Consider the following 25415-nt stretch of genomic DNA (forward strand, 5'->3'; position numbering starts at 1 on the left):
AAGAATAATGAATTTGGAGTGAATGCTCCAGGTTTTCAGGTGTGACGCTACGGCACTGGAATCTAGCGAGATAGTGGGGTTCGTGGCGAATGGTGGGGATCCACGGAAGGGTTAACTTCCCCTCGGTCGTACACTTTGCTGTGACGGAAACATCATCGGTGAATGTGCCACACGGGAGATGGAGGCTCGTCTTCCCAAGGGCAAAATGGTCATTCGATTCCACGACGACTGATTCGGCAGACCGGTTGCATCATGCGATATAGCTCCGTTACGCCGGTACACGCAATGTTTGCGTTTTCCTTGCGTTTACGGTCGAACGCCTTCACTTGCGCCAAACTACCCCTTTCATCGATGCAACTGATACGCTATTTCTATTTTCTATTTTTTACGAAATTTCCCCGCTTTGCGATATCTGACGTAATTCAGCTTCGAAAGGTGAATTTCGATTTGAATCGGGTTGCCGAAAGTCGAATTTGAAACTATCCCTCATTAATTTTTCTATTTTTTCTGGCAGTGTTTATACAATGGCCCTCAAAAGTGTTCGTGCGCCTTTAAAACAGAATAACTGTTTTATAATTGTGCCAAACGACCTGATATTTTGTAAGCAATTAGAAGCACTGGTTTACTAAGTGATGTGCAAAAAAAGATTTCCCAAAAATTATAATTTACAAGGTTACATGCAAAAATAAAAAAGGCATTTTTCGATGCATGTCGTTTTTTCCTGCGTCAACCGATTTCGATGAAATTTTCATTATGCGTATAACTAACATAGATCGACAAAACAGATATTTTCAATTTTCATTAAGGGCCCAAATAAAAAAGTTTTAAAAAATGCCTTTTTTATTTTTTCATGTAAAAAATTTATTTTGTACATCATTCAGTAAACCAATGCTTCTAATTACTGACAAAACATCAGGTCGTTTGGCACAATTATAAAAAAGTTATTCTGTTTTAAAGGGCGTACGAACACTTTTGTGGGACACTGTATATTTACTTGCCGATTTTCTCTCGAAGATTTGCGGTGCCTGTATTTTCCCGGCTTAATGTTCTGTCCAGACAGAGTAGTAACATTTAAAGTTTTAATGATGCCATAAAGCGTAGAGGTGACTGCGGAGTGCAGCAACAGGAAACGACGGAGATTCTTCAAATATCTTACTGAGCTGTCAAGATTCTTCGCGTTTGATTTAATAGTATATTGGCTGCCTAATCTAGTGTACGTGCGTGATAAATCGTCCACGATATCGTCAATTTTGAGCCCACGTTTTTCTCATTACGCTCCATTGCTCTCTCTCTCTCTTTCGAATAAAATTCAATAACCAGATATTTATCATCTGCTCACAAAAATATTCCGTGTCTGACACTATAATGACATATAAATAAAAGTTTAATGCTTTCGTGGAAATAACATTTTGCTACTAACTTCTCTATGCTTGGAAAATCGAACCATTCAAGCGCCATTGAAAATTAAACTCTACTTCTACTGAATTATAATAAATTCAATGCTCTCATTCTCAATCACTTCGTTACTCAGAAAATGTCATGCGTGAAATTTCTGCATGAAACTTTCGCCTGATGAAATTGCATCGAATGTCAAAGGTTAATCCATTCTAAAAAGTAAAACTTTTTTCAATCTCCATATCTTAAAGTGGCTTCAGTCGCAATCTAATTACTAGTATTTATAGAAAAAATATTTCAAGCGACAAAGTTGCGTGATCCAGCTAGTTGCGCAGCCATCGCTTGCCGCGAATAGAAGATTCGAATGTCCCGCAATTATACACTCGGCTAGCTTGAATAGCAATCAATACCTGAAGATTATCATCTTCGCAAGGCACGCAATATATTTCCGTCTAGTTTGTCCCTTGCGGAAACAGCCTACGCCCGAGAGAGATCCGAGAGAGAACAACAAACAATTCCTGAAAGATCGTTACTCGATACTCGATTAATCCGCAGAGCTATTCGCGCACGATCGGCTACGAAATCGCGAGCGAATCGCAACGACGCGACGCGTCGGAGAAATTCCACCGAGTCACGATTATTACCAACACCTTCGTTCACGGAATCGGACGTGCGATAGCCGACGAGTGTTAATTATTTCGCGACGTCTCACCTTGACGAATTCGGAGAGGAACCTTTGCAGCGGGGATCGACTCGGAAGCGAGATTGCACGCCGATGAAAAATTTCGCACGATTCATTTTCAATTCAAACAGACTTTCTAATTTAAATTCTCTCGATCGACGATCAGTTTTTTAGCGCCACTCTATTCTCGTGCCGAGCCTCCAGTAGGAAATTAAAGTTGGACGGTTCAAGTTCCCTACAAACGAACATGTTCGCGCCGAGTGAGTCATGCGATCGGTACGGGTTATATCTGTAGCTCCGCTGGAGCTGATTGTAGGCAGTAACAAATTGCACCTAGAGAAAGTTGAATGGCGTACGAATGTGATTCTTCTTCTCGGGAACGTTGCCAAGAATAGAAATTTTAAGATAAGAATTCCACCCTTTTGCAAATCAATTTCGCGTTTTCTAAATTATTGAACTCTTCTGTATTCAGAAAACGGGTTTAACTGATAAAACGATTACATAGAAGAAAAATCTTCTGGGTTGAAAGATATCTTGATTTCGGAGTTAAAATTGCTCCGAGTCAAAGGGTTAAGAATATTGAAAATTAATTATATCTTTATTTAGATTGAATTATATAGTTATTTAAATACGCTTCGATACATATGTACTTTCGTTTTTAAAAATGATTAATCAGAAAATGGCTGCAATGAATATTGAATATACATATCTACACACAATTTTCATACATGACAAAGTTAATCGGTAATTACTTTGAAATAAGTATTTGACGTGCATATTTGCAATAAATAAAATTTTCAATTTCGTAAAAAAAATCCATTCAAAACTGACTTGAAAACACTTTATTTGTGAAAGCTTGAAACGCGCGAATTGTTTAAATATTGGAAAATGATTTCCAACGCTCAAAGTTAGGACTCTACAATTTCTCAATGACGTTCGGACAATATTTAATATGCTGACTAGCAAATCAGTGGCTATAAAAATTGCGCTGGTACCTGTTCAACGAAGCAGAGATCTGACCATTGAAGATTTACGAGAGTAATTACTCTGTAAATCGTTCTTTTTTCTGACTGGAGAAAAGGTTGCGTCACCCGTTTGGTCTAGAACACGAAAGCATGACTACCCCGCGAAAATTGCATCGGTAATGATGAAACAGGCGTGCCGTACGTGTGCAACCTTGTGAGTTTAAGGGATGACGCAACGGCCGACTGCTTTCAACAGTGGAATGAAAGTCGACGCGCGATTGGTCGACGCCGAGGGCTCGAACGGTCGATCCCTCTTGCCTGACGTCATCAAACTCATCTGGGGAACGCATGTCCGACACTCGGCAAGAGCACGTGGCTTTTTCAATGGACCGCCGACGGAGCAATGTTCACGAGAATGCGACTGGTAATTACGGAAAATTTTTTTCGTTTTTCTGGTATATTAACTGAAATACGTGACATCAAGAATAAAGCTATATCTTGAAAAAATGTAAAATGTATAACTAGACTGCGGATTTTATGCATTCACGACAAAAATAGAAACGTACAATTTAAAGCGGTAGACATATTAAAAAAATTGAAGGACATCGGTGTATTAGTTTCAGCTTAATAAAATAATAGAAAGAAGAAAGAATTTTTTATTTGGTTCCTCTGGCTTGTAATCGATGCAGACAATTTTTATTTAACATAAAGATCCGCAGTCTATTTATAACGATTCAAGCTTTAAGAAGAGGTTTTAAAAAATGATTAGTTACTAAGAAAAGAGTTGAAATAACGCTACAATTGTTTTGGCCACGAAAACCGGGTTCCCAGCTCACAGTGCTGCGATGCGATAATGAATGGGTTACGGATGTCTATGTAAATCCGAGCTTGTACAGTATATTTCAGGAAGTGGAGGATTCAATGGAAATTGGTTACCGTTAAAAGAAAACAGAGTTATTGCTTCCAGAAATATTAGATGATTGCAGAAGTGTAAAAAAAGATTACATAGTGTAAGTGATTAATAAAGCTGTATTCTTTAAAATTTAACAATTGAATGCGAATCGCGTCCAAGCGAAATTGCTGGAAGCACGAGTGAGTTTCTTTATCCTTTGTCGAGTGCGGAAGATTATCAGAAGAAAGTTATGCAATAAATAAGTTATTTATCAGTTGTTCGAGATTGTACCACGTACGAAGACGTGGGAAGTATTACAATCGAGTGCTGATTCGAGTGCGTTTTTCATTAGGAGGCGGAATACTTTTCGTTCGCTTGATAAAGGGACTGAAAAGTGTTAGTATTCTCATTCAGTATATCCAAACAGTTTGGTGAGTGTAATGTCAATAGAGATACCAATGTGCATGATAAGACTACTGCACCGATTACTTCATACAGGATGACGATTATTTCCTGTATCCCATTCATCAAATATAAGAACATTTCAACAAATCATTTCGATATTGGGATTTATAATCGGCAAATTAATTTTTTACATCTTGAAATTTATCAGACATTCCCTTTCCGCAGTTTAAATAGTGACTAATGATAATTTTTCAAGTAAAACCATGAGAGAATTTCAATTTACAATTTACAGTGTGAAGCAACGAAGCATTGCACGAAGACCCTTATTAGAGCGTTGAAACGTTGCAAAATTATATCAGTAATATACTTATCGTTTCCGGTAATTTCTCCATTTTTAATATTCACAATCTAAACGATTACGTAATCCTATAATCTTCTACATATACCACTGCATACTTGCGAGCATAAAGGCTAAAATCGCAGCACGAAACCGCAGAATGAAAAGAGCAGAAACTCATCAACCGTACAGGCACGTGTGCAGTCATACAAGTCTCCTGTGCAGTAGCTAGCAATTTTCGAATTATCAGCATGCCAGTAATTTATGTATCTTGGCAAAGTATGCACGAGCACAGCCGCATGATTTCAGGCCCAGAGTTTTTACCTGTGTTACACTGGACAGGTAACTATCGCGTTGCTAATCTCGGATTGAATTCGATTTCAGGTTGAAATTACATCGGAGACTATTTACCAGTTATTGTATCAGGTTAATCTGACAATTACTGCCAGAGAGCACGAAGACCTAACACATACCAATAATTTTCAAAAAATTATTATTTCCAAGTAAATGCTACTAAATTGTTTTAAGAGTCCTCCCGGCGCGAGAGCGTTTGCGCAATTGTTGCTGGTCGCGTGTAACAATAATGGGCGACGTAACGAACTAAGTACACGAGGCTAGGATAGGCATAGATATGAGTGCACGATTTACGCATCTCGTATTCCGGGAACGGTTTCGACATCATGAACCAGCGAAGAATGTGATCGGTGAACTGAAACGTGTTTCGGCACACGCGTGCTTCTCTTTCCCGTGCGGATACGCACGTAGTCTGTTCGGAAACTGAACGAACCAGCCGAATTGCTTCAAGGCATCCTTAATAGTGCCCCAATTCTGGCAAAACACTTCTCGCGTGAGAAATCCCCCAACCAATACGATTCCACTTCAATTACAATTTTGGAAATTACGAAAGTCAATGGACATTCCATTCCCTCATTCAAGCTGGTTCTAAATAAAAATCTTGTAATATTCAAACGGCAACACCTATTAATCGTTTCAAAATAACTGGAAACGGTTACCCCCAACCAGAGTTGGGCAAAATGTAATTTCAATTCCAATTACAATTACTTGCCAATTACTGTAATTTTAAATTACATTGAAATTAAATTGAAATTGCAGAAATACACTTACAATTACATGTAATTGTGTAATTGGTAATTGCAATTACTTTGGCTCAGCCAGTAATTGTAATTGCGGACCACAATTACAATTACAGTAATTGGGAAAGGAGTAATTGTAATTACAGTAATTGTAAAAGGAGTAGTTGCAATTACTTAACACGATTACAGTAATTGTAATTGAGTCTAACAATTACTTCAGTGTAATTACTTCAGTGTAATTTTAAACCACTAATTTTTATGTTTTGGGCCATTTAACCGTTTTCTTATTGTAATTATAGTCCACTTTTGCACATGTAATTGAAGATGTAATTAAATACTCATGTAATTAATTACTGCCCAACTCTGTCCCCAACAAGAATGTTCTCCATGGTAAATTTTTACTTCACTTTAGAACACAATATGTTTTGTTTCGATAACAAGAGATCGATCATAGAAGGACTTTGATTAATAGGACCGAAAGAGTTTCGGAAAGTTTTAATTATTACGTTGCCGACTAATCATTTTTGGAATTGTATATCAGTTAATCTGAATCACCGAGCAAATCTCTCGCTCACAGGAAATTATAAACATCCGGTGTGTGTTCATTGGAGGGTTTCATATGTTCGAGTGTTTTTTATCGGCTCACCGGCTTCGTTAATCCCCTGTTTAGCTTTTATCTTTCGTTATTTGATTTCGTAATTTTATATACGTATTTAGGCTCCGGTTACAGCAATGTAAATATTCAAGTTATTCTCTGAAATTTATTTTACATAAAGTAATCGACAACTACTTTACTGACTCGCGTAACAGTCTCGGGTATTATTACATTGCCAATCGCAGCCATTCAATAATAGAGAATCAGTCAGATCCTTTAATTGCCAAGGGAATCAACCGGTATTTATCAATTCAATTCGAGAAATCACTGAATGATCTGTTTATCAGCGTCTTACGCATCAACAGCTATTGTGATCTGCGAGCTTCGGAACCTGAAGCTGTCTATTCAAGTGCCCAGGCTTATACCTCGAGATGTTAGAAGCAAATACCACGGTCAAGGATGAATTGCGCCGTCCTCTTTTAATCGGATCAAACTCGCTTCACTATTTTCGCCGCAAAGAATTTTTCACTTGCTCATTAGCAATATTGACCAGCGAAAACTGGTCCTGCAAGACTGCATCGACTTCTGCATCAGCGTAACAGTAGATCGTTCTTCAACCAGTCCTCAATGGGGTCTAACAATAAATGATGACATGGTGCTTCTATATTTTGCTTCGGTATTAACATAACAATAAATGTTCAACGAGGGCTACACTGTATCAATCTTGTGAATGAACATCATCGAGAAGTCGATCAACTCAGGAAGTTGCTGCACAATTGCAGCTACCATTTCCATCAAACCTACCACAATGCAACGCTCTTATCAAGCTCCCATCTCGACAATTCGTCGGACTTTGTCCAACGATCGATGAATATCTACAGATATCTATTGATCTTTGGATTTCCGTAGCCGCCACTATCGAAAAGAACGATCTCAGATCCACAGATTCATTTTGTCATAAAGTCTCGACACATTGATTCAACCCAGACGATCCTCCGATTCGATAATACATAATTCGATCGATCTTATTGGGAAACCTTGGGATAACTTAATCCCCGAAGAATTTCGAGGTACGCCGCGCCGGTCTCCTATTCTTATCGTCGAATATTTGATACGGATGATCGAGCGATTACGCGTGTTTACACTATTCAACCGTATGGAAAGTTCGTGCTGATTCTTTTGGTAAACAGGACTTTTCTTTATCTACTCCTTGGAGCTTTGTTCATTTAGGGTCTTAATTTTCTTAATGATTTAATTTGATCCTCTAAACCTGGCGCATTCTTTCAGAATCAAACGAGGGCGAAGTTTTCGAATGATTCTTGCCAGTTTTACCGAATCGGTATGATTTTATCGAATTGATACAATTTTATGCGAGTAGCAAATCGAAACTACATGCAACGATTATTCTATGAACTTCTTGCAGTTAATTAAATGTAATTTATAAATTCTTGGAGTTTTTGTGTCAACGTGTACAACTTTAGCGAAGACGCAGGATGGACCAGGAGAAATCGAGGCAAGCAATCGCACGAATTTGACCGGAGGCCCTGAACGAACAGCTTCACATCTATACGTGTCCCAGCGCACGTAACAATCTCCTTGAGATCGTAAAGACGTGCTTGCTTTGGAATATACTTGGCCCTGTCGACGAAGGCTCTTCTGGTTTTAGGAAAATTTGCTGTTCGTCAATGACGAAGCATGTAGACTCCTTCTGTTTCGAATACCTGATTCGAAATGCTCGAACTGCGTCTGTGTTAAAATGAAGTGCATTTGCAACAGACGTGAATTGGAAAATATTTTTCTCGGATGGAAATACGTATTGATCGTGGAGCAACCTCGTTGTCGAAGCAGTGACAGTAGGTAGAACGTTTGTCGGCTTCCATATGAGCACAGCGCAAACATACTTAAAGGTACCTACCCGATTACCATTTCCGGAAAAAGACTTATCGCTGCCGAGACCGGTTTCGACCAACTCTCGCAATGGAAGACCCTTAGTGGGCCATTTTATTATCGTTACTTCTCGTTCTACAAACTCTAAGACTGACTAAGCTTGTTCCATTTAGGCGACAAAAAGTGCAGGGATCTTTCATCGAGTGAAAAATGGGTTATTCGTATTACTGTCATCGTAACGTCTTTTACAGATCCGATGGATCGTCACGCACCAGTTGCATCACGTGTCTCCGTTCTCGCGTACGTAAAAACCGAGATTTATGCAGCGTGTCGATCGATCACGTGGTCCGTTCTGAGTGCACGGGCATGAATGCATATCGGGGCCGGGTGTCGACCGGCACAATTCGTTGAAGTTGTCTGATACGGTGCAATTGGCTCTCCCGATCCGATGTTTGACTTCTCTTAACAAGACTCCAATTGGACCCCCTTAACCACTTTCGTCGCAGAAGAATAAGCGAAATAATAATCGACATTATTCGTACCACTGTCGGAAATCGTGATCGACACACTCTAGAAAGCTCTGAAATCGTTTAACCCGTTCCGCTGAAATGACGTGCCACGCACGTCCAAACCTTTCCGTCCTAGAGTTGGAACTGACGTGTGACGCAAGTCGAAAAATCTTTTTTCTTGGAATTTTCAATTTTCTCATTCCTTCTTTCGTTCTAGCCCTTCTGTCTTTTATTTAACCCTTTGCGGTATTTTCACCCGAAAATTAAACATTTCTTCCGACCTTGAATAATTTCATTCTATTGTTTAGTAATTAAATGATTAGTAATTCGTTATATTATATGCCAACATATTTAATAATGTAAACAATATTTTGGATAATGGTACAGCAATTTTTATGTACCATTATATACTATATATTTTTATATACCATTCTATATGATATTTGTCATTTTATGGATATGAAATTGTTCAGTAATTAAATGTTTAGTAATTCATTGGATATATTAATATTGTGAATAATGGTATAGCAATTTTTAGTGGTGACTCTGAGTCACCCCTCGACTGCTAGAAGTTAATAAAAATTAATACTATTCCAGATCTCAATTTTATCAGTTTGGCATTTTTCTTTACTTGAATAATTTAAGCATCCATGTTATTTGAATTCTATCTGATGCTGAATTTTGTGTAATCAAATATCCGCTCGTAAATCGCCGTTTTCTTTTATTTGAAAGGGAGATTTTTCTCGATACCAGATAAGTTAAACAAAGAAAGTTTCAGAAATATTGTTCTAGAAGGACCTGTGGCGATGATCCGATATACAGTGGATCCAAAAAGTATTGGAACTATTTTAGTTCTGATTAAAAATATTGTTTTACCAGTACCTACTCTATTCGTCTCAATAATCAAAAGCCTGTTCGAAATTCCATCTGGCTGAATTTCTCCGTGGAACATAAGCAAAGGCTTGTTACGCGAATGAATAATGAGTACCACATTACTCGCGACAACTGTCATACTCTTCTGAAGACAGTTCTGCTCCGCTATCTCGAATAAATACCATCGGAAGAGGAAGTTTCGTCTGGCCACCGTAACCTCATTGCACAAATCAAACCTTCTCTGTTTTCTGTGGTCTATATTTTTCCTCCGCAGACGGTCATAATTGCGCCGATAAAACGGCCGCGTTATCGTTTCGGTGCTTATGCGAAATTTAATTCTCATGTCGGCTGTCACGTGCTGTCAGTTATCAATTAGACAGCCGTTTTATCTAACGGTCTATAATCTCCCTCTGTATTCGATAGTAGAAACAGTGGAGAATCGAGCCTCGAAGAACTTCCCGTTTCCGAAATCGCGCATTTTCGTCGATTTTTAAGGGTCCACATTAAATGTTTCAAGAACCATCCAAGATAGAAAATAGTTACTTGTAAATTGTACGTCGGTTTGGCGGTTTTGCGGTTGTTCGGTTTAGACTTCCCACAGCTCTCGCACATAACGACGTGTTAAAAAATTTTCTTCGAGTGAAGCATCTCGAGTAAACAATTATTCGCAGCACGTTGCACTGGCGACTGCTTTGAATTCGTTCACGCAACGGAAAAGAAAAGTCAATCGAGGTTTCAGCGATAGTTTCAGTCCGTACAGAAATTTTAAACAGAAATGAAACTACCATCGATTTCCTCCATTTTGTATGTTATCGATAGACTGCGGATCTTATGCATTTACGACGGAATTAACCGCATGAAATATAAAACAGTGAAAACTGTAAAACATCTTAGAACGTCGTTGTTTTCAATGTAAAAAGACTATTTATTTGACTACTGCTTCCCACAATCGATGCAAAATAAACATTTTCTATCTGATTTGTAACAAACTGGAGTGAAATAGAAATTTATTTTCTTTCTTAATATGTTTAATAGGTTGAAAATAATATAACAGTATTTTGAAATTCTTCTAATGTTTTTAATTCATTTTTGTCATAAATGCATAAAATCCGCTGTCTAGTTATCAAGATTGCAAAAATGCTATTATTGAACAATTGGCGCAAATAAGTGGCTACATCAATTTGTAATTAATGTTCGATCGTGAAATGCTAAATGGCTGTTTCGAAATTACAATTTTCATGGCGAAACGAAGATGAGAAGAAGCCGTGTTAAGTTTTCGCGTGCTTGTACGATAAATTAATGAGCAAACATGTGCGTTAACTTGTGCATGTAGTGTCTTGAGTAGCAATTGAAAGCGGGTCAGCAAACTTAAAAGGGGTGGCGAGAGTTTCTACCCTCTTAACTTCCTATTAAAACTGATTTGCGTAGTTTTTTATATCGTGTGCTCTTTGACATTAAACATTTCTCTTCTTGTATCACGCAATTCTTAATGTTCAACAAATAATTGGATGTAATTAGTTCAAGTGGTACTTGAAACCCGGCCGACAAACTGAGATGGAACGAATTTTTCTGTGACTGATAAACATCACGTAAAAAATAGAATTTTTCTGGAAACTATTAACGTTCACACCGAATAATAAATTCATATAAAGGAGGAGATTAATAATATTCGTTACAACCTAACTACCTTACTATATCAGTCACGTCTTAACCAAAAAAATATATAATTTAAAAAAATATAATATTAGACAGCGGATCTTTATGCGAAATTAAAATTTTCTACCTGAATTATGTTCTTTCTTAAATTCTTCTAATGTGTTTACACTTACTCGTTGTTGTCACAAATGCATAAAGTCCGCTGTCCAGTGATCATTTATAATTTTTAGCGAAATTAGAGGGTGAAATTACTTAATTGCCTTTTTAGGGACGTTGGGTACACACATTTCATTTTCTTGGTGCTTCTTGCAACAAGGTCTGCGAACGACCAGCTTAAACGGCTGAAAATGTCATTATTAATGGAAAATCATTTCTGCCGATTCGTCACGAGAATATAAAGTAACTTTGCAAATTAGGTTACGGCCATTGTGTACCAGATTTTCGCCGACAACGTATCCGTGCTCCATATTGTCAGGGAAAACAAATCAACCATTCGCGTAGCAATCTTTGGCGACCATTTTTCTGTGAAATTAGATTTTCGGAGGAAATTGAAGTTCGCCGGTACTTGACGTCGTTGTGTCTTATACGTGTGTACCTATTTGTAACATTGGATGAATTAATCCAATATGAAATCCAAAGATGAAAAGTAAATTTGATGAATTTGGATGATATTTAAAAAAAGGGGTTGAGATAGTCGATTTTGGACAATGCCATTTTTGAGATTCCTCCTAGTACCTCTTCGATCAATTTATTGGAAATAAGATTTTCTTTTCCAAATGATTACTCTGAATTTATGCCACACTACAAATCTTTGAAATTTTTCTAATCGAATTGCAAAGTTTGCTAGTATGTTTATCTACATATTCACAAATTTCCATTGGCTATTACGTGTGAATGATTAATTAATTAGTTTATCAGCGATACTCCAATTAAGAATATAGAGAGAGGGAAACTCGGAGTAATTACAGATTTTTATTATTGTAACAGCTTGATGATACCAAGAGATTTCATAATTATCTTATCTGAATCGATCATGCGATAAGTCATATATTTCATAATAATAAAGTCCTTAATGCAGAGGTGAGTCAAATTTATTTTTGAATCTCGTCATTGTTATAATTCGATCGCCAATACAATTTTCTGCAAATAATGTCATAAATATATCAAATTCGAGGTCTTTGTCACGCTTCCTTTCGTGCTTGGCACGATGCATATTCGTCCCTGTCAAATACATTATAAACAAATTGTAGTTGCAAGTAGCTATATGATTATGCAGTAGATAAATCTTACATGCAGTACTATAAAAAGAAATCGTCTAATAGTATATTATACATTTGCCAGGGAATTGTTAGGACAGTTTTGAGGTTCCTAACATTGGCAAAATAAACCTTCTAAAAATGTCTGCCTGAAAAAGTTAATTTATTCAATCTTGTCCCAAAACTTTTTAGCTAATCACGATTCATTAAAATATATCATACAAAACATTGTCTTGAAACTTGTTAAAAGACCAACCGCAGCCATTTTGCACGCACGTGTCGGTTTCATTTAAATTTAGCATTAGAGTCGAGATCACCTTCGCAATTGCACATTATATGCGGAGTGTCCATCGAAGAATGACACTATGAAAAATGATAAATGCGTGTACATATTTCTGTATTAAATAAATAAAAAATATGTAACCATAAATTCTTATAAAACATGAGTACCAAATAATCATGGCACGGTAGAATCTTGATTATCTGAATTGATTAGACGATCTCATTTTACGGTGACGTTTCGACACGCAACACGTTTATACTTATAGTAAGGAGCATAACTGATTCCACACACTTTAAATCAGAACAATGGTTTAGCAAATGATGTGTTTGGACGAAATTGTGAAAAACAACAGTAAAAATTGACTTTTACAACCTTTTTATATAGCTGGGCCAATAACGAAAATTATTTAAATTAAATTAAATTTTTTAAAAATACCACGTTTCTAAAACGGACTAAAACGTATAAAATAATATTTCCTAGCCCCATACAGGTTCCTAACCCCATACAGATAGTCCTGGAAAAAATTAGTGATTGTGAATTTTTAATAGCTATAAAAATACTTGTAAGATTTAAAACGAAAAACGTGGGGCGCAAGATAATAGTAAGGAGTGTAGAGAGTAGCTGTGCCGTTGAGAAAACTCACGCAACAGTTCATATTCATGCATCAATTATATGTATTGCATGCGCCCCACGTTTTTCATTTTAAATCTTACAAGTATTTTTATAGCTATTAAAAATTCACAATCACTAATTTTTTCAATCTCATCAAAACATTTTGATGAGATTATAACAGAGACATGTAGTAGATTTCAGACGGTATTGCGAAAGCGTTATATCGAAAACAAACGCCGTCGAAAAATGTGATAGATAAAGGTCCGACGGAGAATCTGGGTGCAACGGTTCTTTCGCTTGGTAAACAAAGTTTGTTTAACAAACATTATAGTTGAATAATACGTAGTAACTTTTTAAACACCGCATGGAGCTCGAACGCACTCTGAACTGGGAATGAGTCAGTTTACATAAATTGTAAAATTTTTGTGGCTTGAGTTAGTTGAATGTCTGAGGAACAATCTCCCATCATTCATTTTCCCGCACTGAAATTTGTCGGAAGTTGAAGTTCCGTTAACACGCTTTCATTTCTCAACGAATTCACCTATTAGTAATTGTTACCTTATTTACATACACTAACAGATTTTTGTTTTATAGAAGTTTTTCAGCTAAGTATAAGGTCAATTTTTAGTATTGTTTTTCACAATTCCGACCAAATGCATTTTTTCAACCTATTTATTATATAGACGTCATTTACTAATATAATTCTTCTAGCCTTACAGAGAAATTGAAGTCGTTTCGTCCATTCATATAAAAGTTATTCTGATTTAAAGTGTGTGGAATCAGTTATGCTCCTTACTGTATGTATATCAACTTTCATTTTTTATTATAACATCATATGTGTCGTTTCTACATATGAAACAATGAAAATAGAACTGACTCTCCACGCAAATCTTTCACCAATCAATTTCTATCAATTCCAACTAACCAGTCAACGATGATCAATTTCAAATGTCCACGTACAGTGACTCGCATAATTGATGACGGGAGATGTATCTGGCATTTCGATAAAAAACGTCGATGCTATAGTATGTACGTATAATAACTGGACGGCGGATCTTTATGCAAAATGAACATGTTCTACCTGAATTGCAACAACCTCGAGTGAAATAGACATTTATTTTCTTTCTTAACATATTTAACAGGTTGAAAATAATGTAGCAGTATTTTTAAATTATGTTAATGATTTTACTTTTCTGAATTACACCTACTCATTTTTGTCTAAAAATAATTTACACGAATGCAAACGCAATTGCTCCGAAATGTAATTGCGCGTCTTCTCCAATTTACCTTCACACGGAGAAACTATAATCTTGTAATTGACAATAAAGTTATTCCGATTTCAGCATTATAACAATGTGTAAGTCCTACAACGTTATAAAATGATCCCAGGCAAACAAAGCATAGTGTACGCGTGCATTCTGTCAATCAGAGTTCGATTGTGCACATCGAACGCGGAATAATTATCGTTACTCTGAATTGCTAACAATTGGTCAGGGGTTACCTCGTCAGACACCGTCAACACCTTCGATGATTCCTCGCCTGGCTGCACAGTTGTTTCAGCCATGGATTTCTTGCTGTAGCACTTGCAGATCTTGCTGAACAGCGAGCCGTTCTTCGTTTTCATGTTGTACTTTGACCTAGTGAACTATCGCACGTAGATCTTGCGACCGGCTACCGGTTCCTGACGTGGCACTGAGCTTCGCAAACCAATCGGTTCTGACCGTTGTTATCACGAACCACTTGATCGACGGCGACGGTCAACATGAATTCTGACGGTGAAACGTCAGCTTGGCGAGAAAAGTCAGCCGGCGTAGCAACACGGTCGCGAGTCGCTTCCTAGTCAGAATCCTCCCCGCCCAATCGCGGGGCCATTGCGCCTGAGCGAAAATCCCACGGTCAAGGCGTCCTATCGTCCTATCGCACCACTGCCACCAAATTCAAGACCTTGAATGTTGGACCGCGTGGAACGCGATCGATACCTCCCGGCAACACACCCTTCTTCTTGACGATTCTTATGGGGGTGGAAAACATCTTAACTCGATGCTATACCCTCCACATCTGATCTCTGTCCTAGTTCTTCGGGGCAAACGTGGAAACCATTGCTGGAAGCAATGCCTCGGTGGACGAGGGTCACAATAATATCACTGTCCAACAAATTTCAACTTTTTTTGTGATTTCAATATACTGTTGGGTCCTTCTTATAGAGTTTTTTGCGCTGATTCCGAATCTGGTTTTAATTTTTTTCCTATACGTCCAGTTTTTGAAAATCATGGCTTTGAAAAAAAAACATATTTTTCAACTTTAAACAAATATTGTGATGTTATTATAAAAGATATTGAATTGTTGTTTACAGCAAACGATTCTGTAGACTTTCCTGAATACAGTGACATCCAATATTAATACATTATGATTGTTTAAACATGTTTAAACAATGATTAAAGACGGAGATGCACCACTTTTGCACCAATTTTTGCGGATATTTTCGAATTTATCTCAAAAAATAAGGGTCCAGCGAAAAATTGAACTATACCACGCGAAAGAGCAGACTTTTATCTTGAGAAACCCCCCTGTGAAGTTTGCATGGTCGACGTTTTTACCGAACCAGAAAGCAAAATATCTTCGCCCGACATGCGTTGACGCCAGTGGTGCTCTTCCACTAGCGCGGTCGTTCGTCGGGATACGACGCGGCGCGCTGCGGTGAAACGGCGCGTGGCTATAAGCGCGCAATTATGTCAGCTTACTTAAATGTAATATTTTATTAAATGTTATACTATTGTTATTTATTATTTATTAGTATATTTATTCTGTATAAATTATTTTATGTATTTTTTAATGTTAGTCTCTCGTTTATAGTATATTTCATACAAAAAATACCTTTTGTAACAAAAAAATAATTTATTCACACACTACACTATTACACTATTTACAATGCTAATATATATGTGTACACTATTCAGATATAATACACTACTAAAATACATATATTATATACAGAACAACTAAAATACTATAAATAACTATAAATGTTTTTATGAAGTTTTATACGTAGCAATGCAGATTTGAAATGCTTGACACGACTGATTTCAACAAACACAAAGCCGAAACTGAACTCTGGCATCAGTTTTCTTAAGAACCAACACGATACATATTTTGAAATAAATGACGGTCTACGGACAACGGAATACATACAATGTAAGGAAAGTCTGCAATGCGGTGACTGAAAAATTTTATTTTCAGTAATTGTCGTCTTATCTATGTATTGTAATTATAGTGCCAATGAACACTCGAGATTCTTCCGAGTAAAATAAGTCCAAACACAATATAAACGGGACTATTTTTATTGACTTAAATACATAATTAAAATAGTTTGCTCCATATTAAATCGATATAGTATATTATATCTGAATAGTGTACACATATATATTAGCATTGTAAATAGTGTAATAGTGTAGTGTGTGAATAAATTATTTTTTTGTTACAAAAGGTATTTTTGTATTAAATATACTATAAACGAGAGACTAACATTAAAAAATACAAAAATAATTTATACAGAATAAATATACTAATAAATAATAAATAACAATAATATAACATTTAATAAAATATTACATTTAAGTAAGCTGACATAATTGCGCGCTTATAGCCACGCGCCGTTTCATCGCAGCGCGCCGCGCCGTATCCCGACGAACGACCGCGCTAGTGGAAGAGCACCACTGGCGTCAACGCATGTCGGGCGAAGATATTTTGCTTTCTGGTTCGGTAAAAACGTCGACCATGCAAACTTCACAGGGGGGTTTCTCAAGATAAAAGTCTGCTCTTTCGCGTGGTATAGTTCAATTTTTCGCTGGACCCTTATTTTTTGAGATAAATTCGAATATATCCGCAAAAATTGGTGCAAAAGTGGTGCATCTCCGTCTTTAATCATTGTTTAAACATGTTTAAACAATCATAATGTATTAATATTGGATATCACTGTATTCGGGAAAGTCTACAGAATCTTTTGCTGTAAACAACAATTCAATATCTTTTATAATAACATCGCAATATTTGTTTAAAGTTGAAAAATATGTCTTTTTTTAAAACTCCATTTTCTCAAAAACTGGACGTATAGGAAAAAAATTAAAACCAGATTCGGAATCAGCGCAAAAAACTCTATAAGAAGGACCCAACAGTATATTGAAATCAAATTTGGTGTTGGACAGTGTATTCAGACGCTTTTAAGAAGACGATAACTTCCCTACCTAACTTTGTTTCCAAGTTTTTTAATTGCTTTTTACAACTTTTCTGTGTGGGCCTATGTTGAAAATTTTCTACGCAATTGATACCTCTCGGCAACACACCCTTCTTCCTGAGGATTCTTATGGGGGTGGAAAGCATCTTAACTCGATGCTACAGCCTCCCTAATCTGATCTGTGTCCTAGGTCTTCGGGGCGAACGTGGAAACTCAGTCACAGTGATTTTTTTCAGACTCTTTTAAGAAGACAATAACTTTCTTACGATCGGACCAAACCTTGGTCCAATTTCCGAAAATTACAAGTGTTTTGAAAACTTCCAGGGAAGAAAATTTCCTATCAATTTCAAGGCCTTGAATGCTGGACCACAACAACACACCCTTCGGGAGGATTCTTATGGGGGTGGGAATCGTCTTAACTCGACGCCACACGCTCCGAAATCTGGCTTCCGCCCTAGTTCTTGGGGTCAAACTTGCTGCGCGTGCTGAATCCCTTTTTCCCCAAACGCGGGAACCATTTCTAGATACAGTGTCTTGATACAGAAGTGCTCGCTTGGCTTTGCGAACTTTGCGATCCGGAAGTTGTTGCGTGGTAGCGTTTCTCTTGCAGAAGCGCCATAAATTTCAAAACGAAAATTATTTCTGATTCGACATCTTTTATCTACCATGAATGTCGCTAATTAAAACGGTGCATTCACGGCTTCGTTCCATATACTGCTGAATGATCACATAGATAAAACAAAAATAAAAAGAGTCGAAGTATTCTCAATGAAAACCATAAAACAATATATGTCGTTGAAATTGCCTCGAGGATGAAGCGTGCGCTATCTGTTAAGCCTGAAAAGACTAATGCTCGCGGCCGTTAGATCCGAACCGCAGCCAATTCGCGGCGACTGAAAAAGCCGGACGAGTAATAAGTATCAAAGCGGCACGCGTTAATTACGGCGTTATATCGATCTGTTTATTGCGCTGCTCGGTGTGCGTCTTTAGACGCGAGTACACCGACGTCTTTCGCTTAAACTGTTTAAACCGTGAGGATTAATCATTGAGCCACGACAAGGCCGGGATGGGTTTCTCTCGTCGACGCGACTGTTGTATAATTTTACGAGTGAGAGATACTGGGAATCTGGAGTGCCGGTTTTTTATTGAGTGTCGCGGATGCGCTATAATCCATCCAGGAACGAGATAATGGTTGGAATCTGAAATGTATCGCAACTGACCGTTGTATATCCGGAAACGACCCCTTTAAATCATTTACATGCCTCATTTACATGCCGAGAGTTGGTTGTTAACCGGACATCCTGATCGACAAATTATTTTTCGGGCATTATTTATTGGTGCCGAGAACGCGAGCCATGTCTTCCGATACTTCAACTTTGTCGCAGCGCGAGGATACTCCCCCTTGTCTCGTGTCGTGATCGATGGCAGAGTTCGTGCTTTCTCCTTTGTTATCGGCAGAGAATCATTTCAACGCTGTACGTACCGAAATATTTTCGACAGGGACCAAAAATAACAGTTATTCTTTTTCTATGATAAGAATCATTAATAAAAAGTTGATTATTATTGAGATTTACGATAATGTACACAAAATATAAAGAACAAAATGATCAAAAAATACCGATTTTTATGTTACTTTTTTGTTACAAGTAACAGTTATTAGTGTCCGAAAAAATTGAATCCTCTACGATAACTGTTATCAATTATCGATGAAGAAAAACTGTTTCGATTGCTCAAAGCAGTTATCGATGATCGAATTTCTTTTCACTTGTTCATAATAATTAAAATTTAAATTAAAATTTCACTCTTCTTTTAATTATCTTATCAAGGTAAAACTAATACACTGGCGGCCTCCACTGTTTTAGTTTGTATGTATCCATTTTTGTCATAAATGCATAAAATCCGCAGTCTAGTTATAACAATTAGGATCCCTGATTTTGGATGAAAATTGAATCTTCAGATTTTGTAAAGATTCCGACGAAAGGAGGGATGAAAGTGGGAAAAGTAGTTCAGAAATCAATTATTAAATCTTCCGACGCCTTTCAGCTTGTCGAGCTGTACTCCGCTTTTAGCACCACGCACGTGTTTGCAATCGATTTGATAAATAAAACACAAAAGCCTCATTGGTCTATTCAAGCCGATGTAACCTGTTTTTTATGGCGATCCCCATTTTATCTTGGGCTCGCGTACCTAGCGTGATTTGCGTGCTTCGATGAGTGCAACAATCTTTGAAAAACTTCACGTTCTTCGACGAAAGTTTGCGACTTGTATTAAATTGCAAGAAACTGGAGGGAAGTGGAAGTTTATTCCTTTTCTCAATATGCTTGATGGATTGCATGTGAAAATAATACAAGAAATAAACGACGCTTCTAATGGTTCTGACAGTGTCAACAACCGTCACGTGAGAAATTCAGTCGCAAGAGCAGCGTATTAGTTTCGAAGCACAGGTGGACATGTGACACGCTAGTGCAATCATTAAGAATGTGATTGTCAATGGTATGCGCGGAGAGCACGCTCGCCTCCTTTGCCAATTTTATCCCGGCTTACTGACCGGCATCTTCTTCTTCGTCTTTCAATGAACTCGCCTCTACGATCCCGAATTCATTATAGACTGATCAGTTTATTTCTGAATATACTCCGTTCCGACTAAAGACTCGTCCTACAATTCTCGAGCAACGAGCAATTTCAGCCACACTATGTAGTAACCTTTGCACGATAACAATCAATATGTCCAACAAGTAATAAATCGATATAAAGATACTTGGGAAGTAAATCGTAAATAGACAGCGGATTTTTTTTTATGGATCCTATAAATGCCTAAAGATCCGCAGTCTACTAATCATTAATATTGCTCAACAGGTTATTTAATGATTACACGCCGCACGAAAATTGTTGTAAACATTTTATGGTTATAAGCTAGTCGGTCAGAGAGTTCTTGGAATAGTTTTACAACCTAATGCAATTACAACATACAATTTTTCTCATTTTTCTGTGGGTTACGTACTCTTCCCAGTATCAAGCTGATATTATCGCAATAATCGTTTTATACTTGGAAATGCCGCGGTGCGAACAACTGATAAGAACATTTTAACCGATGTGTGTATCTTGCTCCCATAAATTATTAAATCTGTATTGACTTGTCGACATTTCTTTTCGTTTAAAGTGTCATAAAACCTTTTGACACATCGTTGCAAAGAGAAAACTTTCTCTGACAAGATCACGTTCAAGCAAATGCGAAGAAACACTATGAAGAATGCAGTCCGGTAGTTATTCGATCTATGTCCGACAATGTCCGTGTACACGAGCTACACTCAGAGTTTTAGCCGTTTTAGTCACGCGGCAGTCATGAATGAAAGCTCGTGACGCCAACGCAACGCCGCGCCGCCACCCCTCGATCATTATCTTTCTCTTTTGCCAGGGGCGTGAAGTTCGCGTGGATCCACAAATTTGTTCGCGTGTCCTCGATCGTAGATCGTCAAGCTCGCCAAAATGATATCGTTTCGTAACGCGCCACGCGCGGCTCCTTTGATATTGCGATCAGCTGTTCAAAGGCACGACGCAGTGACCCATTTCGACCGTCGGGGAAAAAGAAATCGTGGATCGAGCTGTTCATCTCGATGAACTAGAGAAGTGATTTTCAACAAGGTTAGGAGGAATGCCTCGAATTCCGACAACCTTTTGACGCAGACGTTGAAACGTTTAAGACGATCTTGTTGGAGGTCTCGTTCTTCATTGTAGAGAACCAATTAAAGAAGGAAGCGAGACGATGTTGTATTTCAGGAGAGAATTAAAAAGAGTTGGTATCTCCATTCGATGAACTTTGGATGCCAATCGAGAAGGATTCCTATTTCCTTTGCACCTGTTCTTTGTAGATCCCAACCCAATCGGTGCAATCGCTGCGGAAGGAGAGGTTTCTGGTCCACCATGCGTTTAGCAGGCGAGACAGTGAAGGTATCGAAGAATCGAGGGCCCTAAATAGAGGCTAGTAGCTTTTGAGGAGAGAATTGAAAGGAGTTGGTATCTCCATTTGATGAACTTTGATGGATTTCTACTTTCTTTGCACCTGTTATTTACAGATCCCAAACCAATCGGTGCAATCGCTGCGGAAGAAGAGGTTTCTGGTCCACCATCCATCTAGCAGGCTAGGCAGCGAAGGTCTTGAAGAATCGAGTATTCGGCCAGAACGGTTGCGTCGCGGCTGGCATCATGAGAAATTGCGTAAAGCCTCGGTCATCAGCTAGTTCCCGAGAAAATCAATTAACCTGCTGTCCACTTAACAGGTTCGTATGGGTTATCCGATACCCTGTAGGATGGTTCGCGTTACCGGCGACTCGTTCAAACCAATTAGCGAGCTTTTTTTCACGCAGTACTCCGCGGCTTACGCAACGGCCAGGGAAAAGTCAAGGGCGCCTAACATCATAATGATCAAAGCCGGGACTTACCGCCGGGTCTATGTGCTCCCATTTCTCGTTCAGGTAATCCCATTTCTCTTCCGTCATGGTCCAAGTCGAGCTGCACAAACGTATCCCGGGATGAGACGCGTCGCGATGTTCAGGAACAGAGGATAAACCAAGGGAAAAGCGGAGAAAAATGAAGCTTCGAGAGCTAGGTAGCTACGGAGAAGAGACAATCTCGACGCCCCTCTAGAGATCACTAAAAGCTTACATCACTCGAGCCTCAAGCCCTACATCGACTCTATCTTCTCGCGGCTAGAAATACTAAGCGGAGGCCCGCGATCATGCGAACCCGGTATATTTTGGGCGATCGCGCGCGTTTCACTTCTTGAGAACGAGATCCACTCGGCGAACTTCTCTCAATCGGGTCTCTTCTTTAACTCTCGGACGACAGGCCATTCTTATAATGTTTTGTAAACATTTCTTCCGACCTAGAAAATATTTACATTCTCTATGATTTTTGAAATTTGGTGGATACGAAATTGATACGTTTTTTCTGATTTTTTGGGAGTTTCTCATTTTTCACGAGCACAGTTTGCAACAAAAAAATCTGAAAAAATTCTCCAAAATGCGCCTTAGGATCCTAAATATGTCACATTTTTTTCAGATTTTTAGAACGCATCAAAGATCGGAAAATGTTCGGGAAAACGCAAAATCTAATTTACCCTTTAACTATACCCTCGCGGGAAAGCTAGAGAGCTGAAATTTTACTCGGAGGGGTTTTTCTTAGTCAGCTCTCGAATAGTTCGATAGTCATTGAAAAACCTCTAAGGGCAGTTTTGACCATCTTAATCGGCTAGGCCCGATATAAACATTTATTTAGTAATGTTAACAGGATTAAAAAGGCGTAGAAAGTAACATTACTAAATTGTCCGTTAACGATGTATATAGAATAAGTCATTTTTTGATATGTAATAAAAGGCTTTATAAATGTCATATTCAACATTTAAACCGAAGCATCGCGTATGTTTATTCCCGCCAAATCATATTAACACTAAACCTTCCGACCATCAAAAGTGACTGATGTGTATAGTATTATAAAAATAACAGATTTTTACTATAATACGTGCTGGAGTCAAAAAATATATTCAATAAATTCTTCTTAAAGAGGGTCATTTGACCCCTCGTGGTAGGTTTAGTGTTAAATACACGTAATGCGAATGGAGTATGAAATTTTTTCTTCGTGCTAATAATGCTCGGAAATCGTGGTTTATTGGTAACGTTGGGCGTTGACACTGAATGGTAATCGAGTTAGTCTGGGGCGCTAGCGCCCCAAAACCGACGGACACCAAAATACACTGCTGTGCAAAAGAAAGAAGCACCCGGCCATATTTAATAGAAAAGCGTAAAAAATGAAATAAGAACACAGTAAGTGTTGAAAAAGGATTTCGCTGTTTAATTGAATAGTTCTGAGAATATGTATATGTGTTATTGCGATAGGAATTATACATGCGATAGGAAATGATGTGCATGCATATTCAGCAGCTTATTTGTTGCGATAATAATTGACACGTAAATTTCGGAATCTTTTCCACAGGTGAACGACAACGAAAATTTGTAATCATTCGAACGTGACCTCTGTTTCACGGTCACAATACATACATCGAATTACAAATTATACACGAACGATTCGAGGGAAAAACAAAATCGGTCTTGTTTATGGTACAAAGGCTTTTATTTAGATTATCTTTGATTACACATTTTGTACATGTTCCATGTAACTGATAAGTACGTCATAAATACAAAGAAGCATGTGAAAATATGCGAATTTACGCAGTGTAGCGTGAAAAATTCGAAGCGCTGTAAATAACGATTAATTAAGATCATTATCCATCATTAAGATCGTCGTTCGTGGGGATGATTACTTAAAATTTCTATATGTTTTCTAAGCATTACATATGCATTTTTATGTGTTTTCTTATATTCTTCTCTTTATACAGAATTTAATGTTTCTTTTTGTTATTATCTTTATGGCAGTTAACGATGGATCCTAAATGTTTTCTAAATAGCGAGAAGATTCATAAAATTTAACAAGTACTTAACATTCTCGATAACGTCACTCATTGTTAGTCTCGTTCCTTCTCTCTTGTTTAGCCTTCTTCGCTTTATATTCCTCCCACTTCCTGTGATTCAGTGTTTGAAAGTCGTCGACTTTTGCTATTAATTTTAAATACTCCGAGAGCTTCAGCAGTTCCCTATCCTTGCTTCTGGTAAGATGCGCATGCCTGAAAGGTTTTATTCTCAATCCTGACTGAGGATTCATGATGAAGTTCCTCCTAATGTCATCGAACATTATAGTGTTTTTCGCCGAGAACTGTTTATACTTTCCCCAGATGATACCGAGAGGCTTCACTCCGACTAAACCATACTTTGGCGTGTGAACAGAGATCATGGCTAGAGAGTCAAGGTGGAATGCTATTTTGTAATGAGGATGGTTCGAGACTCCGAGTAATTTCATCTTCTCGTTGATCCATCTCATACTAGTCGCCGACCAAATTACTATATCGTAATCTACGTAAGCTTCCATTAGAAACTCGTGGAGATAAGGTCGCATCAATTCGACTCCGCTTTCCGCGGTCGATCTATGATCGAAAAGGGTATAGTCTATGTCCAATACCAAAAGCTTCTTTCCTTCCCTAAGCGGATTTAATTCTGTGATGGCGTAATGATCGATTCTCTTTTGAATTTTCGAAAGGTAGATCTCAGCGCTCTCGATTTCCACTTCCTCTTCCTCGATATCTAAATCGTTAACTACATCGGGCATATCTTTCGGAGCATGACTTACTTCTGCGATGTCCTCTTCGGTCGATCCCATTAGCATAAGCTTGAAACCAGGCCTCAGGCCCAATTTCCCTATGATATCCGCATCCTGAGCTGCTTTGCCTGGTGGAGAGAAAAATTCTATAGATACTTGATCAAATTTTCAGTCGATCGGCAAACTGTTTTGTGCAAATCCTCAACTTTACGGCAAACGTTCGAAATTTAAGGAGATAGAATAAGATGTGATGGAAATGCTAATGTTATTACTCGGGAGAAACGTAACGGTTGGAGACAAGCGTAAAGACAGTTCAAAACATAACCTTTGAATTTGAGGTTCAACAACTTTTGACGTTCGGGGAGAACACCCGTGTGCTTGTGTATACGCTCTTTCAGAGAAAGAACAGTGTCGTCGTGTTGTATATCCGGAAGCTCGTACTCTTTTCCGCTCCATTTTACGATAATCTTTACTTCGCCTTCCATTCTTCTGAAAATAATGACGCGACACCGAACTACCGAACGATGGAACGATGCG

At 38.0% G+C, this 25415-nt stretch overlaps 2 protein-coding genes and 1 long non-coding RNA gene across 7 annotated transcripts in view; 1 reads left to right on the forward strand and 2 right to left on the reverse strand.

Moving 5' to 3' along the window:
- The window catches only part of Hex-a (Hexokinase A), a 36717-nt gene extending 14371 nt beyond the window's left edge, over nt 1–22346 (reverse strand). The window contains exon 1 of one of the 2 annotated variants that reach the window (XM_076439714.1): nt 22112–22346. In XM_076439714.1, coding sequence (XP_076295829.1) covers nt 22112–22168 — 57 coding nt within the window. In that variant the 5' untranslated portion in view covers nt 22169–22346. Of the gene's footprint in view, nt 1–14942; nt 15291–22111 lie in introns of those variants that run through there. The other variant, XM_076439713.1, reaches the window with a different exon arrangement.
- LOC143216562 (uncharacterized) lies at nt 234–23792 on the forward strand. Of its 4 annotated transcripts, none has more exons than XR_013010581.1 (5): nt 234–3466; nt 21088–21650; nt 21746–21949; nt 22037–23491; nt 23661–23792. It is a non-coding gene; the product is annotated as an uncharacterized LOC143216562 (long non-coding RNA). The 4 variants fall into 4 exon arrangements; XR_013010583.1 differs by having other exon boundaries at nt 21542–21650; XR_013010582.1 differs by lacking the exon at nt 234–3466 and having other exon boundaries at nt 17653–21465; nt 21542–21650.
- Nucleotides 23777–25363, reverse strand: Ublcp1 (Ubiquitin-like domain-containing C-terminal domain phosphatase 1). The gene is made up of 2 exons (XM_076439719.1): nt 25204–25363; nt 23777–25006 (listed from the first exon to the last, which is right to left on the reverse strand). Exons 1-2 carry the CDS (start codon nt 25361–25363, stop codon nt 24180–24182), a joined length of 987 nt encoding a protein of 328 aa, XP_076295834.1. The 3' UTR covers nt 23777–24179.
- Between the last annotated feature and the right edge of the window lie 52 nt (nt 25364–25415).

Source organism: Lasioglossum baleicum, chromosome 15 (assembly GCF_051020765.1).
Source record: "Lasioglossum baleicum chromosome 15, iyLasBale1, whole genome shotgun sequence".
NCBI classification, from domain to species: Eukaryota; Metazoa; Arthropoda; class Insecta; order Hymenoptera; family Halictidae; genus Lasioglossum; species Lasioglossum baleicum.

Coding starts and splice junctions, on each gene's coding strand:
- Ublcp1 (XM_076439719.1), bottom strand. CDS start 25,363: ATGGAAGGCGAAGTAAAGATTATCGTAAAATGGAGCGGAAAAGAGTAC. Junction 25,007..25,203: donor GTTGAACCTCAAATTCAAAG/GTTATGTTTTGA, acceptor TCTCTCCACCAG/GCAAAGCAGCTCAGGATGCG.